Source organism: Pantherophis guttatus, chromosome 1 (assembly GCF_059756535.1).
Source record: "Pantherophis guttatus breed Tessera chromosome 1, ASM5975653v1, whole genome shotgun sequence".
NCBI classification, from domain to species: domain Eukaryota; kingdom Metazoa; phylum Chordata; class Lepidosauria; order Squamata; family Colubridae; genus Pantherophis; species Pantherophis guttatus.
Window position 1 is genome coordinate 169,792,130 of NC_142063.1, and position 23,931 is coordinate 169,816,060.

Sequence of the window (23,931 nt, forward strand, 5' to 3'; positions counted from 1 at the left end):
TGTTTGCAATTTCAAACATCAAAGAAACCCCATGATTTAGAACATTTTTGTGTACTTCAGTTTTTTCATAGCGTAACAGTCTCCTTAGTGTGATAGTTTTCAGATGCAGAGGTAAGAGTTTAACTAGTGAGTTTAGACATGCAGCAATAAATATTTCAGAAAAAAACTTCCATAGATTATACTATTTTTAGAGCAAAATAACAACATAATTTTTTGTGCTTTTCAAAAAAATTTTTAGTAATTGAATGTTTGATGCGTCTCCATTTAAAACAATTCCTACACAAAACAAATTACCGTATTTTTCGGACTATAAGACGCACCTAGATTTACAGGAGGAAAACAAGAAAAAAAAAATAGTTTTTGGCCTCTGTGCATCACGTTTTCACCCTCCCCAGCAGCACACTGCAGTGCTCTGCACATCCCATTTTTGCCAAAAACGGACCTGTTTTAGTAAAAAATGGGCCCATTTTTAAGCTCCCAAACCCCCCCTGCATCGCGTTTTCGCCCTCCCCGGCCCCCAGAAGCACTCTGCAGACCAAGGAGGATTCGGGAGGCCAAAAACAGGCCCATATTCAGTCTATAAGATACACTGAAATTTTCACCCACTTTTTGGAGAAGGGGGGAGAGTATGTCTTATACTCTGAAAAATACATTCTGGGAAGTTATGGCCAAAGTATTTGATATTCTTTTGTATTCCGTTGTTTTAAGATGTTTTCATAGTAATAGTACATTCTCATTTGCAGTGTAACATAAACTATACTTTAAATGTCCTTTATTCTGTTGAGATCTGCTGTTCAAGAATAAGTCCAAAATAATGCCTTAAATTTTTTAGTTGTGACAATAATGCAAACTTAATAATTATTATTATATAATTATAATAATAATAATATAACATTTTAAGAAGATACTTCGTTGATACCTAGGATGCTGGTAGCAACCCGTATCAACCATCAGTGCCAGTCAATAATATCTGTGATACATTTTTAAATGTTCAGTTGACTGAGTTTCATATTTAATAATAATAATAATAGTAGTAATAATAATAATAATAGGTAGTAAATCACTTAATCTTTCATTTTAATTATACTTTGATTGAATGCAGTATATGATTAAAGAATATTTATCCTCTACTACTTATCACAGGATTTTGTTCTCTTTATTGTATTTATGTTTTTCAGCCTGTGTGATAACATTGTCTATTCTTCCTTTTTAGTGGGTGAATCATCTCTTGAGGGGAAATCTGGCTCAGGCGAAAAGATCAAGAAACGTGTGAAAACGCCTTATTCCCTAAAGAGATGGCGCCCTGCAACATGGGTCATCTCCACAGAACCTCTGGATTGTGAGATTAACAACAATGTGGGTGACAGGGTGGTTAGTTCTAAGTCCAGCACAGCTGTTTACCTTGGAGAAGGAGGTACTGCAACAACTATGGTGTCTAAAGATGCAGGAGTGAACTGTCTGTGAATTGTTTAAAAGCTTACGCAACTGACATTACTGCATTCTGTTAATGAACATGCAGAAGACATTTTATATTTTAAAAAAAACCTTCCTGCTTTCTTCTGTCAGTACTCCTTACCAAGGACTTGCTTTAAATAGATTTCAGCTATGCAGACAATTTATAGCTTATGCTTCCATAATTTTAATTTTGTTCTTTTTTTTTTTTTACATTTTGCACTTTTTATTTAGAATTGCAAAACTACATCTGTTTGTCCTTGACCACGAAATTATATATGTATGTATCAAATACTGTGGTCTCAAAATATTTTTTTTAAAAATCAAAAACAAGAAAATGTATTGCTGATAATCAGTCTGGACCCGTTTCTAAAGGTCACTAAACAGCTACGCCAGTGGACTATGGTGGCGTCCACTGATCATGGTTTGAATTGTGTGCACAAATCATTTGTATGTTTCTGTGTAACAAGAGTGTATTACTTTCATACTTTCTATTTTACACCTGTATTATGTTGAAATGTGCAATAGTCTGTAGTTCATAATATACTTTGTGTTTCCATTCCTACAATACATTCTTCTTTTTGGAGTTAAAAATGTCAATAGCTGTGTTTAATCTGGTAAATCAGCAGCCAGTGGTTTCTAACCATGAACTCTGCAAGCATAATCAGCTTGAAGTAACTGCTTTTATCTATCAGTATATGTGCTCTAAGATTAGAATTAATGCATGATTTTCCTCCTCCTTTTACTCTTTTTTTAAAAAAAACTGAAAAGAACAAATCTTTTCTCTTTCATACTTCCAAATTAGAAATTTAATTTTTCTTCGTAATGAATGACATAGGTTGGGAAAATTTTAATCAAGAAAGTGTTTAAGAAATGTAAGAAATCAACAGTTATCTTCCTGATTAGTGCGATACTAATTAAATGTATTTTCAATTAGGAAATTTACAGGGTAAAGAAAGTTCTACCTTGGATAGGTGATTTATGGTTTATTTTCACCAAGTCAAGATGCATGTGAGAATTAGAAGTACAAAAACAGAGCAGAACTGACGGGTGGTATGGCATGGAAAGAGGAGAGCAAAGATAAAATATCTTGCATATGCTTATGGGTGGTTGGATGTTGCCCCTTATGTGTGCATTTGTGTGGCTGGATGTCATTCTTATGGTATAGTTTATGCAATTTGTCAGTTAAATATAGTATTTATGTATATTTTTCCTTAATGGATGCTTTTGATGCTTGCTGGAAATACATTTTTGTCTCATCTTTGTAATTTACCTTAAACACATTGTGTACAGGTTGTTTAGGCATATTTTTAAGTAGAAAAGCTAAAACCTGGATTAATTTGCTTGCTTTCTATGCCTTGGTTATCGTCACAGCCAAAATGATCTACCTTAATATTGACATTAAGTTGCCTGCTATATCTGATTGACCGTATAAGAGTTTAATGAAAGGATCCAGTTCATCTCCTCTTTTTTCATTAGTTATTCTTCTAGAATATGATTCATGCTTATCTCAAAAGCCTATAAGTCTTTCGTTGTTCTGACCAGGAATCTTAGAAGTTGTAATCCAATGCTTCTGGAAATCACCCAATAGAAAAAGTCATATATAACAGGCGGTCCAACGTGCAGCTTTGGACTGCTAGTAATGAACCCCACAAAATATAATAAAAATATTAAAAATAATGGAAGTTTGTTATTTATATACATTAATTATATTATATATTTTATATGCAGCCCAGGACTATTTCTCTTCACTCAGTGCGGCCCTGGCAAGCTAAAAGGTTGGATACCCATGATACAGAACATATATAGAGCCGTACATAATTGCATATGACTATTACAACCTCTGGGTCATTATATTGAAAATAGGTAGGGGAATTTGCTTAAATTGAAACTAGTATAAACACTTGCCATAGCTTGAACCCAATTGCTATGCAGGCAGGCAGATTCATACATACATATACATACACACACATACACACACACACACATACATACATACATACATACATACATACAAACAACATAGCACCTAACATGACAATGTTCTGAGTGAAGTAATTTTATTCTAGTACTATTTTTCAACCTCTTATGGCCCACTTTAAATAATTTTAAAAGTCACCTCTTTTTCGTTGAATTCTATTATTTACTATCTTTCTAAAAGTATGTTGCCTTTATTCTTAGAGTCATAACATACCTACACCTTGGCTGCTAGTTTTCTTAGGACTTGGTCCTAGATTCATGCAATAATACATTTACAGAAAGTTGTAGTCCTACCATATTTCATTCAAGCTTGCTTTTTATTGTACAACTATTCATAGAATTAGGTTTTCTTATCAACATTTACCTTTTAAGTTACACTGAACTATTCTGGGGGGGAGAGGGGCACAGTCAGCTTTCATGGTGAGCAGTTTTACATGCTTGAATCTGTGGCTTGCTTAAATCAAGCTTTTCAAGGCAGGCTTTGAGGTATCCACCTAAATTGCTGTGCAGCCCCTAAATCAGCCTTAAAGAACAAGTTTATAAATTTTTTTGGTGGAAAAAACATTGTAGGAGCTCCTACACTTCTCAAACTGATTTCTCAAGGTAGCAATATTCAGGCCAAGAGGAAATTTGATTAGTGGGACTTAAATACTCTTCCAGCTGCCCCAGAGTGCTGTATTCTAAAAGGGTATATCAGAAAAGGAAGCCTTATTTTGAAAAGTGAATTGCCTAGATGTCATTAGCCTGAATGGGCCCAATTTGTCTGGCTGCTTCCTTTTTATATTTCAAATATCCAAAGGGTCAGGGAAGAGGTGGGTTTTATTTCTAAACTTTCTTTGGACAGATGCCTCTCCCTACTTCCCCAAAACAGGAAGCATGAGATGTTTTCTTAAGCATTTTCTAGAGTTTATTTAAATGTAAAAAGCAGCTAATTAAAAAGAAAGCAGAAGGGAATATTGGGGCAAAGAAAAGTCTCTGAAAGTAGTTCAGTTCCACTTTAGATCTGTTTGGTATTAAATGTATCAGAATATATTGACAATGACTGTAGGATGTGGCTATTATTTCACTGTGTCTCATATTGAGACACAGTGGCCTAAGTTTAAAAGTTAAAAAATATAAGTTATAATGTTTCCCAAATATGATGTATCATACACATTTTGCTCTTAGTTAATTTTGCACAGTTATGGATGTGATGCTCTCTTTCTTAAAATTATACTGCTAGCAAATGATCAGTTGAAAAGTATTTATTGAAAAAGTACTTCCCTTTATCAATATTTTGAATGAGAAAATATTGCATGATGAGGTACATTATTTGCCATTTTGTAGGAACAAATTTCCAAAAATAAATAAAATAGTATCAGAATTCCATTACTTAGCAAATCAAAGACAATGTATTTTTCTAATGTGGCAGGCTCATTGTTTCACTATAATTTCACCTCCACCCCACCCATAATGTGATGCAGGGGAAGGAAAATAGTGCGCAAGTTAAACAAATTGCACTCTTATTGTATAAATTGTATAATAAGTGAAGAATTTTTAAAAAATTAAAGATACATTAATTGCATTTTAATTCATGGAGAACAATATTAAAAGCATGTATTTTGTGTTAGATATAACAGGATAATTCAGGCTACTTTTGTTATCATTTGAAAGTAGAGAGTTGTTCTGCTCAGTAGTCACGTTTATTTTAGTTGAATGAACAACATAAAATGCATAAATGCAAAATTCTGCATTGTTCCTCAAAAGCTGTTGTACTCATGAATACCCATACTTTGTGGGGAGGAACTCAAAATAGGTTCATGCTTGAGAAAGGAATTTTTCATCCACATTATTTGTGATAGTCTAGCAGTAAGTCCTTGCACATCTACTGCATCTCTAAGCACTACTCCTTCTGATGTATTTTTCCCCATGATTGTTTTTTAACAAAACAGATTAATATAAAGGTTATAAAGCCTATTTCATCAAAGAATTATAATGAAGAACAATTTGTTTCATTTTTACCATACTTGTATATCTTTTATTACTTTTTCCAGTTAATACCATTCAGTTCTCTATTGCAATTTTTAAAATATTAATTTTATTATGAAAATATGTGATATAAAGAGTAGTCTAAATACTTTATTTTTCCTTGGTAATTTGAAAGTATCTGATAAATTTACAATTTATTTTGAACCATATATAATCATCTAGCCTAGACTAAATCAGTACTTTCATTTAATTTCTTTTTTGCAAAGGAAATTCATATATGGCTTTCATCTCTCCCCTAGAGTATGGGTGTCAAACCCAATCATGTGACATATTGTGATGTTTTTCCCCTTTGCTGGAGTGGACATGACCTGTGCATGATGCATCTGGCCCGAGGGCCGCCAATTTGACATCCCTGCCCTAGAGTAACAAAAGGAATTTGAGCAAGCAATTTTGAGATAAAAAGTGTTGAGCAATCCAGTTTAGATACCCTTGTTATTGTTTTATTCTGTTGTTCTACCTTAAGTCCATTCAAACATCACAGTTAAGATCATAGCTTGTGGAATCTAAATTGCGAAGACCTTGGGAAGTAAGTGAAACCATATCTTGCATTTGGGGTCCATGTTGAACTCTTTGACCAGTTTTTAAAAAAGTTTTCTTGGGGGAATTGGCTAGATTCTCTGCAATGAGCCATACTTGCTATAACTGCTGCTTTAGCAGCATCTGGAGAAGGCAGCAATCATTTTGTATTTTTCATCAATTGGGTAAGTGTTCGGTCATTTAAGCTGAAAAGGGCTGATCTTAGAGGGTACAGTTTAAATACTTGAAAAAGCTGAAGTTTTTTTTTGTGAGTTCCAGAGTGCTTCCAGAGACTTGTAGCCAAAGTATTGGGTGCTTCTTGATCAACACAAAATGATGTACTTTGAAGCCAAAGGCAAGAGAGAGTAAAAGTATGAGCTCCAGTAGCCCTCAGTGAACTTTTTCAACAGATGTCATTTCTTATTCCAGTTTCATCCATGTCATTACTTTGCCAGGACTACAGAATGCCTATTATTGGCTCCAGTGTGTACCCCATTTCAGGATGTACTTTTGAGTTGTAGAGGAAAAGCACCTCAAACTTGAGATAGGCAGTGGTCCTGTTTGCAGATTTAAACTGAAGCATTTGCTTTTTCAAGCATGTCATTCAAAGTCTTGAAGTGCCCACAAGTGCCCCCTGTATGCTTGCTTCTGATATGTAAGTCCAAATCTAAAATTACAAACACAGATTCAGACAGAATTATTGATTTTCCTTTGTCTAATATTGCTACATTTTAAGGGGGTCATTTAAAAAGACGTGGTTAAAATGCCATCTTAATCAATTTGCTTATTTTGTTTTATATAATTTATTCGGTGACATAATAGTTAGCACTGTTAAAAATTCTGGTCTCTTATTACTCAAAAAGTAAGGATATTCTCCTTCCTTTATATAAGATATTCAGTTATTAGATACTTCATTATTCCTTCTCAATAGGGCTTACAATGCAGAGGCTCTTTGGGAATCTATTTTCAAAGCTATTAGAATATTAGAAGTGAAGCAAAGATTCTGGTAGTTTAAAAACTACCAAATTTATTACGGCATGAATTCATGGACATATGCTACATAAAGTAGAAGTCTAGCCTCATTGCAGGTACTGCTTAACTTACAACCATTTGCTTAGCAACCATTCAAAGTTACTATGGCAGTGAAAAAAAATGACTTGCAACCAGTCTTCGCACTTATAGCTGTCACAGTATCCCCATGATCACATGATCAGAATTCATGTGCTTGGAATTTATGACAGTTGTATCATCCCTGAGTCATGTGACTGCCCTTTGCAACCTTCCCTGCCAGCTTCCAACAAATAGTCAATGGGGGAAGTTGGATTTGCTTAAATGACAATATGTTTTACTTAACCGTGGCAAAAAAGGTTGTAAAATCAGGCACAAGTCAGTTAATCACTACTTTGCTTAGCAACAGAAATTCTGGTTCCAGTTGTGGCCGTAAGTCGTACAGAGAAATAGAAGTAGGGAACTATTTGTTCACACCCAAAATGGGAATGTCTCAGGCTCTACTATGTAAATAAATAAATATATATAAAATGCAGTTAGAAATCTGAGAGTGCCCTCTTCTGACTTTGTCAAAAAAATGTTTTTTTCCAGATTTTTTTACAGCACTTAGTTCAGAGTGTTTATTTTAATTTTGGGGGATTTTGACAAATCCCCCAAATGTTACTATATAACATTTGTCTAGTACTAATATTATGGTTATGGTTTTTCTTTTAGCTATATCCCTGGTATTTACAGCGCTTAGATTTGTCCATGAAAAAATCCAAATTAAATGGGAAAGGCAACTAGAAATTCAAAAAAAGAATGATTACATATCTAATTTTTGTCTATCTTAGTTTGTATTGGTTACTCAAGATCAAATGATATCAGTGCTGCATATTTGTTTTCTTATACTGAAGGAAATGTACTGGCCAGCATGCAAGATTGAAACACACGTTTCTTTGCTTCAGATTAAATGTTTTCTAAAAAATGTTATTGGGACAATAGCCAAATACAAGACAACATTCACTGAAGCTGAAATGTGAAGCTATATATATCCAATTACAAAAATACTACTGTACAGTCTTCAGTAGCCAAGCACCCAAATATTTCTAGAAAGTAAGATGAGCTAAAGAATGCTAGTTGTCATATTGTAGTCCTATTGTACTGTCTCCCACATTACTGCTGAAATAGCCAGTTTATAACTCTTAGTTTTATTATTTTTGTATAAACTGCCCAATATTTTCCTATGCTATTTAAGTTGTGTATTACAGGATGTGACTTAATTACATTTATTGCTTTTTTAAAAATGTTTTATTGAGGCCACTAAGAAAGCTGACATTACTGAAAGCCAATTTAGAGTTTTCTATGAATTCTTGTAACAAAATGCCTTGTGATATATGAATCTGAATAAACAGACTGTTTTAATGAAAATAATGGATCAGAACATTTAAAAACTATCCTTTAAGGGGTTTGTGGAGAGGGGAAAGGCTTGCTGTAAAATTATGCATTAATCCATTTAATAAATATCACTTCATGAAAGTATGAAGTTTGTACATGTGTATCACTTAAACATCTCTAAATTAACCAATAGGTGTCACTCTTACATGCAAAAATGTTTTTATATTGACCTGATATCTTTTATGAAGTATTTCAGTTTAGGGAGTTTTCAATTTTTCAGTTTATCCCCATAATTGCATAATAGAGAAGAATGCTAAAAAATGTAATCAGGAATATGTCATCATTATATATTATTTGCCAATCCTTGCCTTTATGCTTACATGATCTTGTAAATAAAGCATATGAATAATAGCTATTTGGATATTTGAGAGTTGAAAATTGCTTCCAGACAATGAGTTGAGAACTTTTAGAAAAAGAGAAAATTTTAAAGAGAAAATATTTCACTGTTCATAGGACACTGAGGAATAATGCAGATATATGTATGGGATGAGCACTGACCATTTTTGAAAGATTTGCCATAAATTAGCCTAAAATAGTAATACTGTCAATATGTATACAGAATTCTGGAGTAAAAATGTAATTTGAAGGTATATTTTATGAAACAAACCTGCCTAACTCAGAGTCTAGTACAAGGCTGAAGGAAAAGCACATACAGTTGTCATATTCAGTCATTTGAAATCTACTGCAAAAACTTAAAATGTTTAGGACTTTAGGCAATTGCATAATTTGTTTTACAATAAGGGCAATTTGACAATTACACTTTCAAAATCAATGCTGGTTTTTATCAAAGGAAAAAAATGGATGGAAATGTTACTGCTTTTTAACAACTGAAGTTTATTACATAAATCAGCTCCTTTACCTCCCTAAACTGGGGAATAATCATAGTTTATTAGGGTAGAATGTACTGGCTAGACCAATTCTAGTGGGAGAAGGCAGTCCTGCAAATAACTTGATGTTGAGCCATGTAGAGCTTTATGGATCAGCTCCATTTAAATTATACTCAGAAGCCTACTGTTAAGCAGTGTAGGGCCTGGAGTAATATATTTTCACCAGGAAATGACAGCACGTTGGCTGCACCATTCTGAGCCAACTGCAATCTCCAAGTAATCTTTAAAAATAACCCAAGGAATATAGGTAGTCCTCAACTTAACAATAGTTCGTTTAGTAACCATTTAAAGTTACAACGGTTGAAAAAAGTGATGACCATTTTTCTCATTTATGATGCAACATCCTCATGGTCCCATGATCAAAATTCAGATGCTTGGAACTGACTCATATTTATGATGGCTGCAGTATCCCGAGGTCATGTGATCAACGATTGTGATTTTGTGACCTTTTTTTTAAAAAAATTTTTTTAAATTTATTTTAAACATAAAACAAAACATATCTTTTTAGAGCAAAAGTTTGATCCGGTATAAAATAAGTATAGATTCCAAATTTTATCCATTACCATCTTAAAGAAGAAAAAAAGAAGAAAAAGTAAAAAAAAAAAAAAGAAAAAAGTTCTAAACCCAATTTTTCCATTCAATCTAACATCTTGTTCTAACATTTAACATTCTATTAAGTATCACCCTAAATCTTAAATTCCAAATTTAAACAGCTTTTTATAATATTCATTTATCATTTTAACAATCAGTATTTCATATATTTCCCTTACTTCAAAAACCCAAATTCAATCAGTATTTCTTCAAAATTGCATCTAAAAACCAACACAAAGTATTTTATTCCTCTCTTACAAACATTTCAAAATCAATTCACTTTAAAATTTACTTCTAAGGTATCCCCTTCACTCCTCCTAGGTTTATTTTTAACTGGATTACAGCTTGGTTAGCTGATTTCCAGGGATGCTTCCCTCCACTCCTAACCTTATTTAATGGCTGGATCACAGTTTGGTTTTAACTGCTCTCCAACATTTTCTTCTCCACTCCTCCTAGTTTTATTTTTAGCTGGATAACGGCTTAGTCAGCTGTTTTCCAGGGATGCTTACCTCCACTCCTTACCTTATATTTAACTGGTTCACAGTTTGGCTCTAACTGCTTCCCAGCATTGTCTCCCCCACTCCTTCTAAGTTTATTTTTGGCTGGTTCACAGCTTAATCAGCTGTTTTCCAGGGATGCTCACCTCCACTCCTTACCTTATACTTAACTGGTTCACAGTTTAGCTCTAACTGCTCTGCAGTATTATCTTCTGCACTCCTCCTAAATTTATTTTTGGCTGGTTCACAGCTTAATTAGCTGTTTTCCAGGGATGCTTACCTCCCCACTCCTTACCTTATATTTAACTAGTTCACAGTTTAGCTCTAACTGCTCCCTAGTATTATCTCCTCTACTCCTCCTAGGTTTATTTTTAGCTGGTTCACAGCTTAATCAGCTGTTCTCCAGGGATACTTTTCTCCACTCCTAATCTTATACTTGACTAATTCACAGTTTAGTTTTAATCATCTAATCACCCAAATTATACTTTTCACTCCTAATTTTCATTTAATTAACTGATTCATAGCATTTTATTTTAACTTATCAATTAAAAATAATGATACATTTTAATATCTATCTTCTCTCCTATTCTCTCCTAAACTATTAATTTTCTTTAAATTTATTCAAAAATTCATTCCCATTCTCTTATTTACTCTAAAAAAACAATATTTTAATCAATTTTAGAATCGATTTTCTGTAACCATTAAGACTCTCTTATTAATATTTTGTAAAAAAAAATTTTTTTTTCGTAGTTTTCACATATGGTTTTTCTATGGCAACATTTCTCGCTTTAAAAAATAGTCATAAACTCTATAAACAATTCTTGTTAATATTCAAAGCTTCATTCACAAACCCTTTTAAAAAAAAACAATTTTCTGTAGTTATTAAATCTATCAGCAATTCTTGTTGACAATCAAAAATTCGTTCATTTTCTTCATATTTATCATAATTCTTCTATAATCACATTTTTCCCACCTTAAAAACCACTTCTCTCAATGATAATAATGAAAAGTAAAAAGGGAAAGAAAAGGGAGAAGAAAGGGATAAAAGTATGGCAAGAAAAAATTAAGACGAAAGATTCAAAAAAAAAAGAAAAAAGAGAGGAATAAGATAAAAGAATAGGGAAAAGAAAGAAAAGAAAAATAAAAAAGAGAGAAAAAGAAGAAAGAGGATATCTCCTCCTTACATTATTTAAACATCAATTACGTAGAAAGCATTTACATCCATCTTAATCAGACTATAGCGCTTTTCTCATCTTGCTACCCAATATATTCCAGTTTTTCTCTTTCTCTATTCTGTCCAAGCTCTTTTTTTCCTTTTCGATTCTGATATCAGTAATCTTGTAGAAACTAAAAGACTTAGTTCTTTTGTGTTCCATGCATGGTATCATCTTGTCTTCTTCCGCTGCTACATCCTTCCCTTTTATTGGCACACCATTAATCAGCAGTTTTAATTGTTCCAGATAATTCCTTCTTTCCAACCATCCATAAGTAGTCCAGAGTCAAATTAAGTGCCTCTAAAGTCAAACCTCTTTAGTTTTTCTTCAAGGTAATCCAATTTAGGAAGCAAAAGTTTCTCCTTTAAGTAGCAAGCAGTCCACAATTTACACTTTCATTTCTTCTTAATAGGCAACCATTTTAGCTTCCTCTGCTTACATCTGCTTAATCAGTTTAGATTGTTCCTTTTCATTTCTTCTTTTTTCTTTCTTTCCTTAATACCACCAAAGAACAAATTAAAAATCCCCAAAGTTAAACCTCCTTAATTGTTTTCATAATAAACCAGCTTAGGTAACAAGATACATTGTGTCTGTGTCAAACCGAAAGTAATCCACAAATTTAAATTTTCACTTCTCCACGACACGACTCCATTTTAGCCAATATGCAATTCTCCGCTTGGCTTTTCCGATTGTTTCGAAAGGTTTCTGCTCAACGCCTCCTCCCTCCTTGTCGCTCCAAAAGCAATCCGTATCCATAACGAAAAGTTTCAAAGTTTTATAGTTGCCAACTAACAGTCATTTCACAAAAATCCACATTAAAGATAGTTCACAAATGGGTCTCTTCCTCCAGCACATAGCTTAAAATCTTCTTTCCCCCCCCCCCAGTCTGTAGCCGCTATTTAAGGCTAAGGGCTCTCTTGTCAAAATCCATTTTTTAATGCTGTTCCCGCCAGGGTAAAACTCACCTGGCTTCCAAACAGTTTGCTCTGTTTCCTTGCTTCTCCTCCTGCACATTGCTTTCCTAGTTGTCACAGCCTTGAGGCAGCCTCCATGGCTGCTGTTCAGCCGACGCCGACGCAGAGGATAATCCTCCGGACCTGAGGAAACTGCCCATTCCTCTCGGGTGACCGAAGGGTCCCTCTCTTACCCCCTGTCCCTCCAGGACAGGGTAGGTCCATAGACCTGCCGGCAGAGCTTAACAGACGGGGTTTTCGTGGGGCTCCTTAGATCCCCGCTATTTCCCCCGTCAGGGTCGCCGCGATGCCAACCAGAAGTCCCCATCTTTTGCGAACTTCTGACAAGCAAAATGAATGGGGAAGATATTCAATTAAAACAGTGTTACTAATTTAGCAACTGCAGTGATTCACTGTACAACTGTGGCAAGAAAGGTCATAAAATGGGGCAAAACTCACTTAACTAAATCAGTAACATGGTTGTTAAATGAATCTGTCTTCCCTATTGACTTTGCTTGTCAGAAGGTGATCACATGACCTCGGGATACTTAACAAATATCTCACTTAGCCACAGAAATTTTGGGCTCAATTATGGTTGTAAATTGAGGACTTCCTGTATGTTGCAATAGTCTAAATGGATGGTGACAAGGGCATGAATCATTATAGCAAGCTCTTCTCAACCCAGATAGGGCCACAATTGGTACCAATAGTCCTCAACTTACAACCACAAGTCCAGAAGGAGCCCCAAGTCACAGACCTCCTCCTTCAAGAGTAATGCCACTCCATCAAAAAAAAGAGAAAACATCAGTCATGCAGACCCAGAGTCCTGATGGACATACAGTAACAATTTAAGTCTGTTCTCTCCCATCCAGCCCCCCTCCCCCCCAACATGTATTAGGATAGGAGTTCACTGGCATCACCATCCAACCTGGGAATCATCAGCATAATGTGATACTGGACCTCACACTATTAACTAGATGACTTCTAGTAGCTTCTGTAAACAAAACGGGGAAGATGTCAGCCATGTAGGGTAGACAAGATTAAAGAGATCAATGCCATATAGGTTTAAAACTACTTTTACTAAAACAGTAATAGTAACAGAATCTTGCAAGTCTGAATGTGCTTCTCCCTCCCTCCCTTTATCTCCATGTGAATTAGAGATAGGCCTCTCTGAGGTATTTCCTCAAGATAGTTTTTTGGAATGGGCTTAAGTTACTTGTCTGATTGTTGGTATGGTAATGAATTTTCCTGCTGTCCTTCAATGCCATTCTCTATGCCTCTACAGAAAGAACTGACCTCTGTGGCACTTTGCCACTGGACCATTCTCTCATCCCACATTGACTGGAGCCACCTACTGAAAGAGTAGAACCACTGTAACAGTGTGCCTCCAACCCTTCACAGGCAGCCCTGAAGGTGTCAAGGGTTATTAAAAGATGTAAATAGACAAGGGTGGGCATACTTCTCTCAGCCAGGTCCAGACAAAGATCATCCATTAGCACAGCCAATGCAATCTCCATTCCATTCCAAGCCTGAACCCTCACTGAAAATAATCTGCTTCTTCTAGGGAGGCACCATAGCTGACTTCCCAACAATATCTTAACAACCTTTCCTTAAAAAGGATGGTGACTTCCCACCAATAGCTCATAAACCTTCCCTTAAAAAGACAATAGTTATCTAGCAATTCTGGATCCAGAGAGGGCTTCTTAAGGAGAGGGAATAGCAACCCTCCTTCAAAGCTACCAGCAGTGTTCCTGCCACAGTAATCCCCCAAGCACCTGCTGGAAACCCTCTGAATCCAGGAGGCATTGGGAATAAGGGGAAATGATTAAAACTCCCGTGCCATAGTTCTGATTGATGTTTTTGTTTTTTTTGTGGTTTAGGTTGGTAATCCTGGGAGTCAAACCAATTATTAATACTGTACATAAGTTCACCCAAACATGCTACAGTCTGATAATTATTGAAGCTTTTACTTCAGTAGCAAGTTCACTAATTAGATGTGATTAGTTCACATCAACCATGGCTAACTTGGAAACAAAACTGGAATTTCTTGGTATTAGTGCAATTATTATATACCATTTTTTATTTTCAAGTCTTTATTTACAGAATTATAGATTTTTATCCTAAAGTTCCATAGTATTTATATTACTACAGCTGCATTTATACAATAATAAACCAGCATTTTTAATCATGGTTGGTGGTCTATTTCACAAAAAATTGTAAAATACTATGTGATTAATTCATCACATTAGGCTAAAACCTTCTTATCAAATTATATCTTATCATGATGCGGCAACCAGATCATTGGATTTTATTTGCTTTTAAAATTGAATCTGACAGATAGTCAAACAAAAATGAAATACCCTCTGGATGAATGAAATGGAACATAATAAATCCTTACTAAGTAGCAAGTAGTATCTGCAACAAAATGTTAAAGTTGTCCTCACCCAGTTAAAAGAACATTCTTAATCACAGCTTCTATCAGCCTGGTAATGCAATGCAGGCTTCACAATTGAAGGAAACTCACCTGGTATTGTCAAACGTATATGGATCCAAAAGTTCCTAATAGCTGCAAAGCAGTTAACAAGCAATTTTTGAAAGTGATTAGAAAAGGAAGTATGCCAACCCAGTGTCCTTTTGACAATCAAGAGGAGTAACTCTGTGGAGCACTTGTGAGTAATCTCAAGTCCCCTGCTTGTCCAGAAGGAATTAAAAAGAGCCAAATCTATTTACCAGCTCTTCATTCCATTACAGATACTGACTCTGCTTTTAGCTGAGTTTCTTTAGATCACCATTTCTCCCCCAGAAGTTAGATAGCTATTCTTAACCTGATGACTTCCACATATATTGAACCTCTCTTGCTATAATATCTAAATCAACACAAAGTGTTCTTTTTTTTCAAGACACTATTCAAATTGGGATTGGGTTCTTCTTACCTTTACTACCGGTTCGCAACTGGAGAGCGTGCTCGGATCGCTAGCACTCGCTTTTGCGCATGCGCAGATCATCCATTATGATGTCTGGCCAGGTGGGCGAAGTCTCCCGCCGCTTTTACTACAGAACCGGGAGCAACCCACCACTGATTCAAATATATCATCATTATTGGATTTACTTTTTACAAAACAATGAAAAAATCTTTTGAAGGTTTTTTCTAAATAAGACAATCTAAATAAGACAAACTGCACAATTAATATCTGCTTGGGATGCTTTTAAGGTATTTGTAGTTGTAATATTGCTTATACTTCATGGAAAAGAAGAATAAAACATCTAAAAAAATCTAAAAGAATAGAAACATTCAGGGTACATACATAAGACAACCTACATAAAAACTACATAAATCTGTTAGTAAATTGGAACTGAATTCACTGGAAGAAATTGACTCAATTTGAAAATATGTAAATTGAACTGTCTTTTAAAAATAGATTTACATCTTCTATTTGATTTTAGATATTTTTATTAGTATGCATTTTTGTGAAGTTTTTCTTGATTTTGCTCTTAAATTTTCCTTTTTTAAAGCCAAATTGTAAAAATAAACAACATTTCTTTTATCTTTATGAACCTCTTTCACATTTGTTCCTTTTTCAGGATTGTTCTTTGTTTTTTTTCCAAGAAAAAATGGTTACCATACTTTTATTAGAAATTTTCCTGTGAACTTTATCCAGGTTGTATAGACATTCTTAGAAAATAAAGGTGGTGGAATGCTGCCAAATGCCATCTGTTCAAGGAAAAATAAATAAAGATAAATTGAAGTGATAACTGCTCTATCGCTCTATGGATAGGGTTTTATATGACTTTGGAGGAGGGCATGGCATAATGTAACATCTGCATTGCTCTGCTCTGAGACCTTAAGTGAAGATGAACCATTCTGATACAGGTTTTAGGTATCACTTCCTGAAACCACTTAGCACTAAGTCCTGAATAGATCCTAAAGGTAATAATACTGTATATATTTGTCTGAAGTGTGATAGTCTATGTCAGGGGTCCTTAACCCCCAGTCCATGGACTGGCACTGGGCCACGTCATGCCAGAAACCAGGTCGCACAAACATACAAAGCTCCATCCACGAGATGCAGGCAGCATGCAAAACTATGTCTCCTCCGGTCCGTTGAAAAACCTGTATTCACAGAACTGGTCCCTGGTGCCCAAAAGGTTGGAGGCCACTGGTCTACGTGTTCAATTTCTGGTAGAGTTTTTGAACCTTACAGAATAACATCTAGCTACCAATATATGAAGAGTCCCAATAAAGGGTGAAAATGGATATGTACGACCTGGGGTAAATGTAACGAATAAAAAGATATCACTCTTAGAAAGAGGGTAGCAGGGAGCAATTTAAGTGTTGTTTTCTGGCAAATAGGGTTTGTTTTTTACTAGCATCATCTGCAATGGCAGCCATTTTATGACAATACTTACAACACTTTCTCTAAATTTTAAATATGCCCACCAGCTTAAAAAGGTTTTCTACCCTTGCCTAATATTTTGTATTTGCATGTCAAAGAATATTATACAAGTTCTATCGGAAACTGATTGACTGAATCCTGACTGATACACAAGGCATGATGCAAAAGCTGAAAGAACTAAGAACAGAACACCTGTGCTATTTCTCTGGCCAATAAATGGGGCCAGGTAACCTTTGCTTGCCAAGACCTTCCTGAGGGATCTGAAATACAGTTTCCCAGTGCTCTTGTGTACTTGTTGCTGGACAGGAGCATTAGCTCTATACACAAAGCAATCGTGTCTGCCTCCTCATTGAGTGGCTCTGCAGGTAAACAGGATTAAGAGTGATCAACAATAACTCCTTGAAGAAATCTTGACCCATGCATATTTCTCAGCTCTTTGTTGTGTTCTGTTTTCACTTACATTTATGTGTTCCATTTTATGCATTTATTTAAAGTCAGTTTATATTACAGTCTAATGTTTCAAAATATCTCAAAGCAATGTACATGTTTGGGGAAAATATTAAAACACAACAAATGTATGTATTTTACTCATACTAGAAATTAATATAAAACATTGAGAAATGGTGGCTTGGGTTCAGACAGCCCATGAAACCAAGGTTTGTTATTCATAGCTTATAAAACATCCATGTCAGTTCCAATACAGTATTAAATGCTTTCAATGATTGCAGAAATATCTAAACCAAAGAATGCCTTCAAGGCGAGATTTAAACTAGTCATGTGCCAGCCTTTGTGTTATAGCAGTTTTTTAAATGGGATAAATTTGACTCTTGTTAGCATTTTAGAATATGGTCAAGAAATAAACAAGAAGGCAAAGGACTACATTATCTTCTATATGAGACTGGGTAACCCCAATGAGATTTCTGGTTGATTTCCTTACCCTATTGACATAAGTCAGTTTAAAATAGAAATCATGAAATTGTTTATATGACTTCAATTTGCCATTGAAAATTGCAGCAATACTAGACTCAAAATAATTCTTGATGACTCATACTCTAAATAAAGGAACCAAATGGGAATGCTTAAATAAAAATTAACCCACATTTTTAATTTGCAAGCCACATTAGATTCCCTCCCTTGATCCCTCATCTCAAATTAAAGTTGTGAAGAACTGACTCCAAGTATTGCAACACAAACATCTGTTCCTGAGATCTAAACATTTTTATACTGGTACTATTGATGCACAAACAATGGGGAAATTATGCTCTTGTATAGCAGGATCTAGTGAGGATGAAAAGACTGGATGCCAATTTTTTCTTTGGATGTCAAAGTGAAAGGTTTCCTTCATTCACCCACCCTTGCCTTACTTAATGACTCCCACCACTGCTCTCCCCGATGCAACTGTTAAGTGACTGCATGGGTCATTAAGCAGAACACAGGGTGCCTCAAGAATAGGGAAGGGTCTGGGAGGCCTAGTACAGATTCAAACCTGATCCGCCCCAAGCCTCCCCCAGTCCCTGAGCCACTCATGTTCTGCTTCCTACCCACCAGATGTTCACAGATCTTGGGTCTACTTCCTACTCCACTAGGCCCCAACCCTTGTCCCCACATTTGTCACTGATTGCGCACTTAGCTTTGGAAGATCTCTGGAACTCATGTTGGGGGAGAAGGGTAGGTTGCTCCGCTGCTCAGCATCCCTCAGCATCCCTAGGTCAAAATTGCTCATTAACTACTTCTTAGATTTAGAAACATTTGAATAGATAAGTTTGAAAACACTGGGTGAATTAACTACAAGTTTAAGAATTTCCAAAAAATTGAAAATAGTCAGCAAAAGGTTAATTAAAATTTTGATTTTGGAAAGCTACTAATGGACCGATAAATTAGAAATAAGATTTGGGAATTAGTAACAATCCTATCTGAGGGAAGATTCTTTGTTTTGAATTTTGAAAAAAACAGTAAAAATTTTAAGAATTGGGCACAAAGGTAAGCTAAAGATTTCAATTAAAGTTGTGGTGGAAGGTAGTTCAGATACCCAGGAATACATGACAGCTCCTCTCTAGGACTTCTCAGAGTGTCATTATATCTTTAATGATGCAAGTAGTTTGCTTTAATTTAGCAAAATTTCTGACTATAGTTTAATAACAATAAAGGAAATTGTTTTGAAGTTATTCAGCATGTCTTTCTTGGTTTTTGGTGCCTGACGAAAAGCCTGACATAAACTTGATAACAGTTATAGAATGATGCAAAATATTCTAACACTGAAAATACTGAGGGTTATATTCAAAAAATGGAGTGAATACTAATAGTGTCAACAGTGAAATGCAGCTAAAAGATATTATAGAAGAAGCAAAAGTTTTATCAGACAAGAGTGGACTTACAAAGAACACAAGAATGACAAAGAAAAGATGTTATATTGGACATACAAAGAAAATGTTTTAATAATCAAAAGAATAATACAAACAACAAACCAAGAGAGAGACTTTAATAATTTTTATATTTATAAAAGAGATTTGTTAAAGCTTTTAAGAATCTCATGAGAAGGGACAAAAACAAATGAAAGGACATCAAGTTCTATGAAATTCTTTCAATGAGTTTAAGATAAGATTGTTAGAAGTAAAGGGATATATAGCTGATTTATTTGATCAAGGTTAAAATAGATACGTTATTTGTAGTAGTTCTTATTGGATTTTTATACATACTAGGACCAAAATGGCAGTGCTTTGTAGATTTGTTTACAGATAAAAGATAGGATAAGGGAATTAGAAATCATTTGTTGTAATTTAAGAGGAAAAAAGTTATTTCTTTTCTTCATACTATATTATCATTTTTCTTTCTTTTTTTTCTTTTTTTCTATTCTGTATGTTTTCTATTTTTCCCTTTGCACTTTTTATTTCTTTCTATTTTTCTCTTTCTTTTAGTTTATATTAGTTTTTTGCTATTGTAATTACAATGTTTAATAAATGCACTTGATATATTGTACTTAAAACATTGTAAGTTGCCCAGCCTCCCTTGACAGTGATATGGGAGGAATAAAAATTTAATTAATAAATATATTTGCACAAAATATAATTTAAAACAAATGTCCCAGTAATATACAGGTAGTCCTTGACTTACAACCACAATTGAGCCCCAAGTTCCTGTTTTGCCCCATTTTATGACCTTTCTTGCCTCAGTTATAAAGTGAATAACAGTTGTTAAGTGAATTTGGCTGCCCCATTGACTCTGCTTGTCACAAGGTTAAAAATGGTGATCGCATGACCTGGGATACTGCAACCGTCATAAATATGAGGCAGTTGCCCAACATCTGAATTTTCATCATGTGACCACAGGGATGCTGCAACAGTTGTTAAGTGTAAAAAATGGTCATAAGTCATTTTTTCAGTGTTGTAACTAAATTAACTGTTGTAAGTCGAGGACTACCTGTATTATATAAAACTGCACTAACTATAGCCCTATCTTATCTGTTCTTCATTTTACTTAATAGATGGTTGGGAATTTGTAATTTCTTCAGTTCTCTATGTTATTATTTTCCATGAATGGGTGAGACATGCAGTACATATTGAAAAAGAAGATAGCCAAGTGCCCATTGGATTGTGGCAGAATATAAATGAATAATAACATTAAATGAGTAAATAATAAAAATATTTTATAAATTTTCTGTTTTTGATTTTTTGCTAACTGCATTTTCTAATAATTTTTCTTACTCTCATGAGAGTGGAGAAATAATTTATGGTGCCTAATTTATATTTTTTATATTTTCAAGGAAGAATGCATTGGGCCAGGCCGGGTGTCTGCAACCTGTGGCTCCAGAGCCACATGCGGTTCTTTTGTCCCCCTGCTGTGGCTCCCTGTCTGCTGAACCCACCATTGGCTGGCCCTGCCCTTGCCCTCTCCTCCCAGTCACTCCTCGCCTGGCCTGAGAAGGTAAGGGCGACGGCGGGGAATGGAGACTTGCTCCATATTCCAGAGTGGGAGTGAAGCACCCCTATACTTGCCATATCTCGCAGGCGCTTCTTCCGGCCCTTGTTGGTGCTGTTCAGGGAGATGCGCGATTTGTTCTCTGCCCTGAGACACTGGCCCGGCCCAATTGCAGAGGATGCTCTACATTGTAATGGGCTCCAGGAGGAGGAAGGGACACTGTTTCCCCCATTGTGAAGTGTGCTAAATTTAACTGTGCTGCGCAAGGCGCTGTAAGAGCAGCGGGCAGGCTACGGAGGTGGCAACAGCAGTGGCATCAGCTGCAGCCAGGCCAAGCCAGTGGCTCAGGGTGGAGAGCAAGTCACATGTCTCCCCAAGTGTAAGGTGAACAGATTTTAACATTGGTAAGAAGGACACCATTGTGGGCGTGGCTTATTGTGTGGGCGTGGCTTGGAGGCCATGTGACTGGGTGGGCGTGGCTACCTGGTCATGTGACCGGGTGGCCATGGCTATGTGTATAGGGACTACTCAGAGGGCTGAAAAGTCATTTCTGACAGGTCCTCACACTTTTGACTGGTCCTCACACTTATGACCATCCTCACATTTATGCCCGTGCAGCATTCTTAACAACCATGTCACTCATTTCACAATTGCTTCTCTTCAACAAGGTGACAAGATAGGGCAAAAATGTAAAATGTGAGGACAGTCGTAAGTTCGAGGACTGGTCAAAAGTGTGAGGACCAGTCAAAAATAACTTTTTCAGCCCTCTGAGTAGTCCATATGCATTAAAGGATTACAGCAATAGAGAGGGATGAAGGAATGGAAATTAGAGTAGGAGTGAGGGTAAGAGAGGGAGGAAGAGAGGAGGAGAAGGAGAAAGAAAGAGGAAGTAGGGAGGAGAAAAAGAGGGTGGGGGAAGAGAAAGTAAGAAGGAAAGAAAAGAGAGAGGTGGTAGGTTTGAGGAGAAAGATTGCTGTACAATAAAAAAGATGAAAGGGAAGAAAGCCAACCCCAAGCAAATATAAAGATATTAAGATTAAGAATGAATTGTTAAACTTTAAAGAATAAAAGAGAACAAATATGAATAAATAGCAATAATTAGAAACACACATACAAACATACAATGTATTTTCTTTGAACAGAATATTTGGCTGGTTCACAAATTTAAACAGCGTTTAGTCATTTCAATTAAATTTACAATTTCTATATTTCCTTTTTGCCATATTTATTCCTCATCTATTTTTTTAAAAAACCAATATTACCCTTCATCCTCATCTCTAATCTTAATCAAATTCAATTTTTCCCTTCTATTCTATATTATACCCCTTCCCATTGTCATCTATTTTTATATCCATCCTCACATTGTTTAATTATGTAATTATGTAATACAGTTGTTTAATACAAATTCAACATTTTAATATAAATCAATTAGTTATAAAACTATCTTTTTTGTATATTAATCAATATGAACATGAATATTCCAATTATTTCCATGCAATCCAATTTCTTACAAATCAATTAATTATATTTACCAATAATAATAAACCAAATAATTTCTCCCATATATTCCTCCGAACCACAACTTAACCATTTCTGCTTTCAACACAATATACAATTAATAGTATCTCAATTATTACAATTCCCTAGTTAAATACAGCTTTTTTTCCTTTGTGTTTTAAAATCTTGAACTCTCCTCCTAAATTTCCCATTGTTTGCAGTTTTTCACCTACCTTTTTTGGGGAGGAAAAATAAAAATAAAAATAAATCTCTCTCTGCCTCATTTTGTCACGTTGCACCAAAGATCCTGGTTTCGGTTTCGTTTCTGCAGCTTAGCTAGGGGGAAAAAAAACTGCTTCAGGAACTCTTTACACTGATTGCCTGTAGGGCGGCCCTTTGAAGCCCCGGGCAAGAGTTTAAACAGTTTTTTTTTCTTCTAGCCATCAGCTGGTGCTCAAGAAAAATCGGGACTTTTTTGAAACGCCGCGGGACGCGGGACAAATTGCTCAAAAGCGGGACTGTCCCGCCAAAAGCGGGACGTCTGGTCACCTTACCCAAGTGACCAAAGTGCGCACAGCACCAATAAGTGCCAGAAGAAGTGCCTGCAAGATATGGCAAGTACAGGGGCGCTTCACTCCTGCTCTGGAATATGGAGCGAGTCTCCCTCACCTGCCATTGCCCTTACCTTCTCAGACCAGGTGAGGAGTGACTGGGAGGGAAGGGTGAGGGGCGGGGCCAGTCAGTGGTGGATTCAGCCAACAGGGAGCCACAGCAGCGGGACGAAAAAGCTTCATTTATCTGGGAATCTGAAATGACTCCTGATTTAAATATGGTAAAAAGCACCCAAAGAAGAAGAAAGAACAACATCAGCAAAAAATAAAAAATAACAACCCACCAACCCTCACCTGTTTTTGGAAATGGTTCAAGAGGGAACACACACACAAAGACACACACACAGAGAGAGAGAGAGAGAGAGAGAGAGAGAGAGGAAGAAAGGGAGAGACGGAGAAGCAGATACCTGTTTTCCACAGAAAATACCAGGAGCCACAAAACCTGGGTAAACATGGCTGGGGGGGGGAGTTTCATGTGACTGGGTGGGAATGTTGAGTTGGTCACGCCCACCCAGATTGTGTGGCTCCCGGTGATTTCTTTTCTATGGGAAACAGGTCCAAATAGCTCTTCGAGTGTTTAAGGTTGCAGACCCTTGGGCCAGGCAATGATACAAAATGGATAGGACCATATAATATAAATTAGTATGGATTTTCTATTTTTTTTCCTGAGTCTGAGGATCATTTGCATTTTGTTTTTTTAAAGGCAATATAGAGCCTGTTTAAGAGCTTTCATCTACAGCTATCAGAAATTTGTACAAGAAAGATTTCCGAGCCATAGGTGACCCATTTCCTAATTAGGCTGATATTTTTATTAGGTCAACTCAAAATTATCTCCTTCCCCAAAATGCAAATTTCCAAGTCCCAAACTTCAATTTGTCTGCCAGAGAGACCTGGAAATCTCAGAAATGTAAACATTATTGGGAAGTTAATAAAAATATTGAATCTATATAA

The 23,931-nt window shown here is 35.7% G+C and overlaps 1 protein-coding gene across 2 annotated transcripts in view; it reads left to right on the plus strand.

The window, feature by feature from the left end:
- The window catches only part of BMPR2 (bone morphogenetic protein receptor type 2), a 106,469-nt gene extending 103,337 nt beyond the window's left edge, over window positions 1–3,132 (plus strand). For both annotated transcript variants that reach the window (XM_034431056.3, XM_087885124.1), the window contains exon 13: window positions 1,214–3,132. In XM_034431056.3, coding sequence (XP_034286947.2) covers window positions 1,214–1,464 — 251 coding nt within the window. In that variant the 3' untranslated portion in view covers window positions 1,465–3,132. The remainder of the gene's footprint in view (window positions 1–1,213) is intronic.
- The last annotated feature ends 20,799 nt before the right edge of the window (window positions 3,133–23,931 follow it).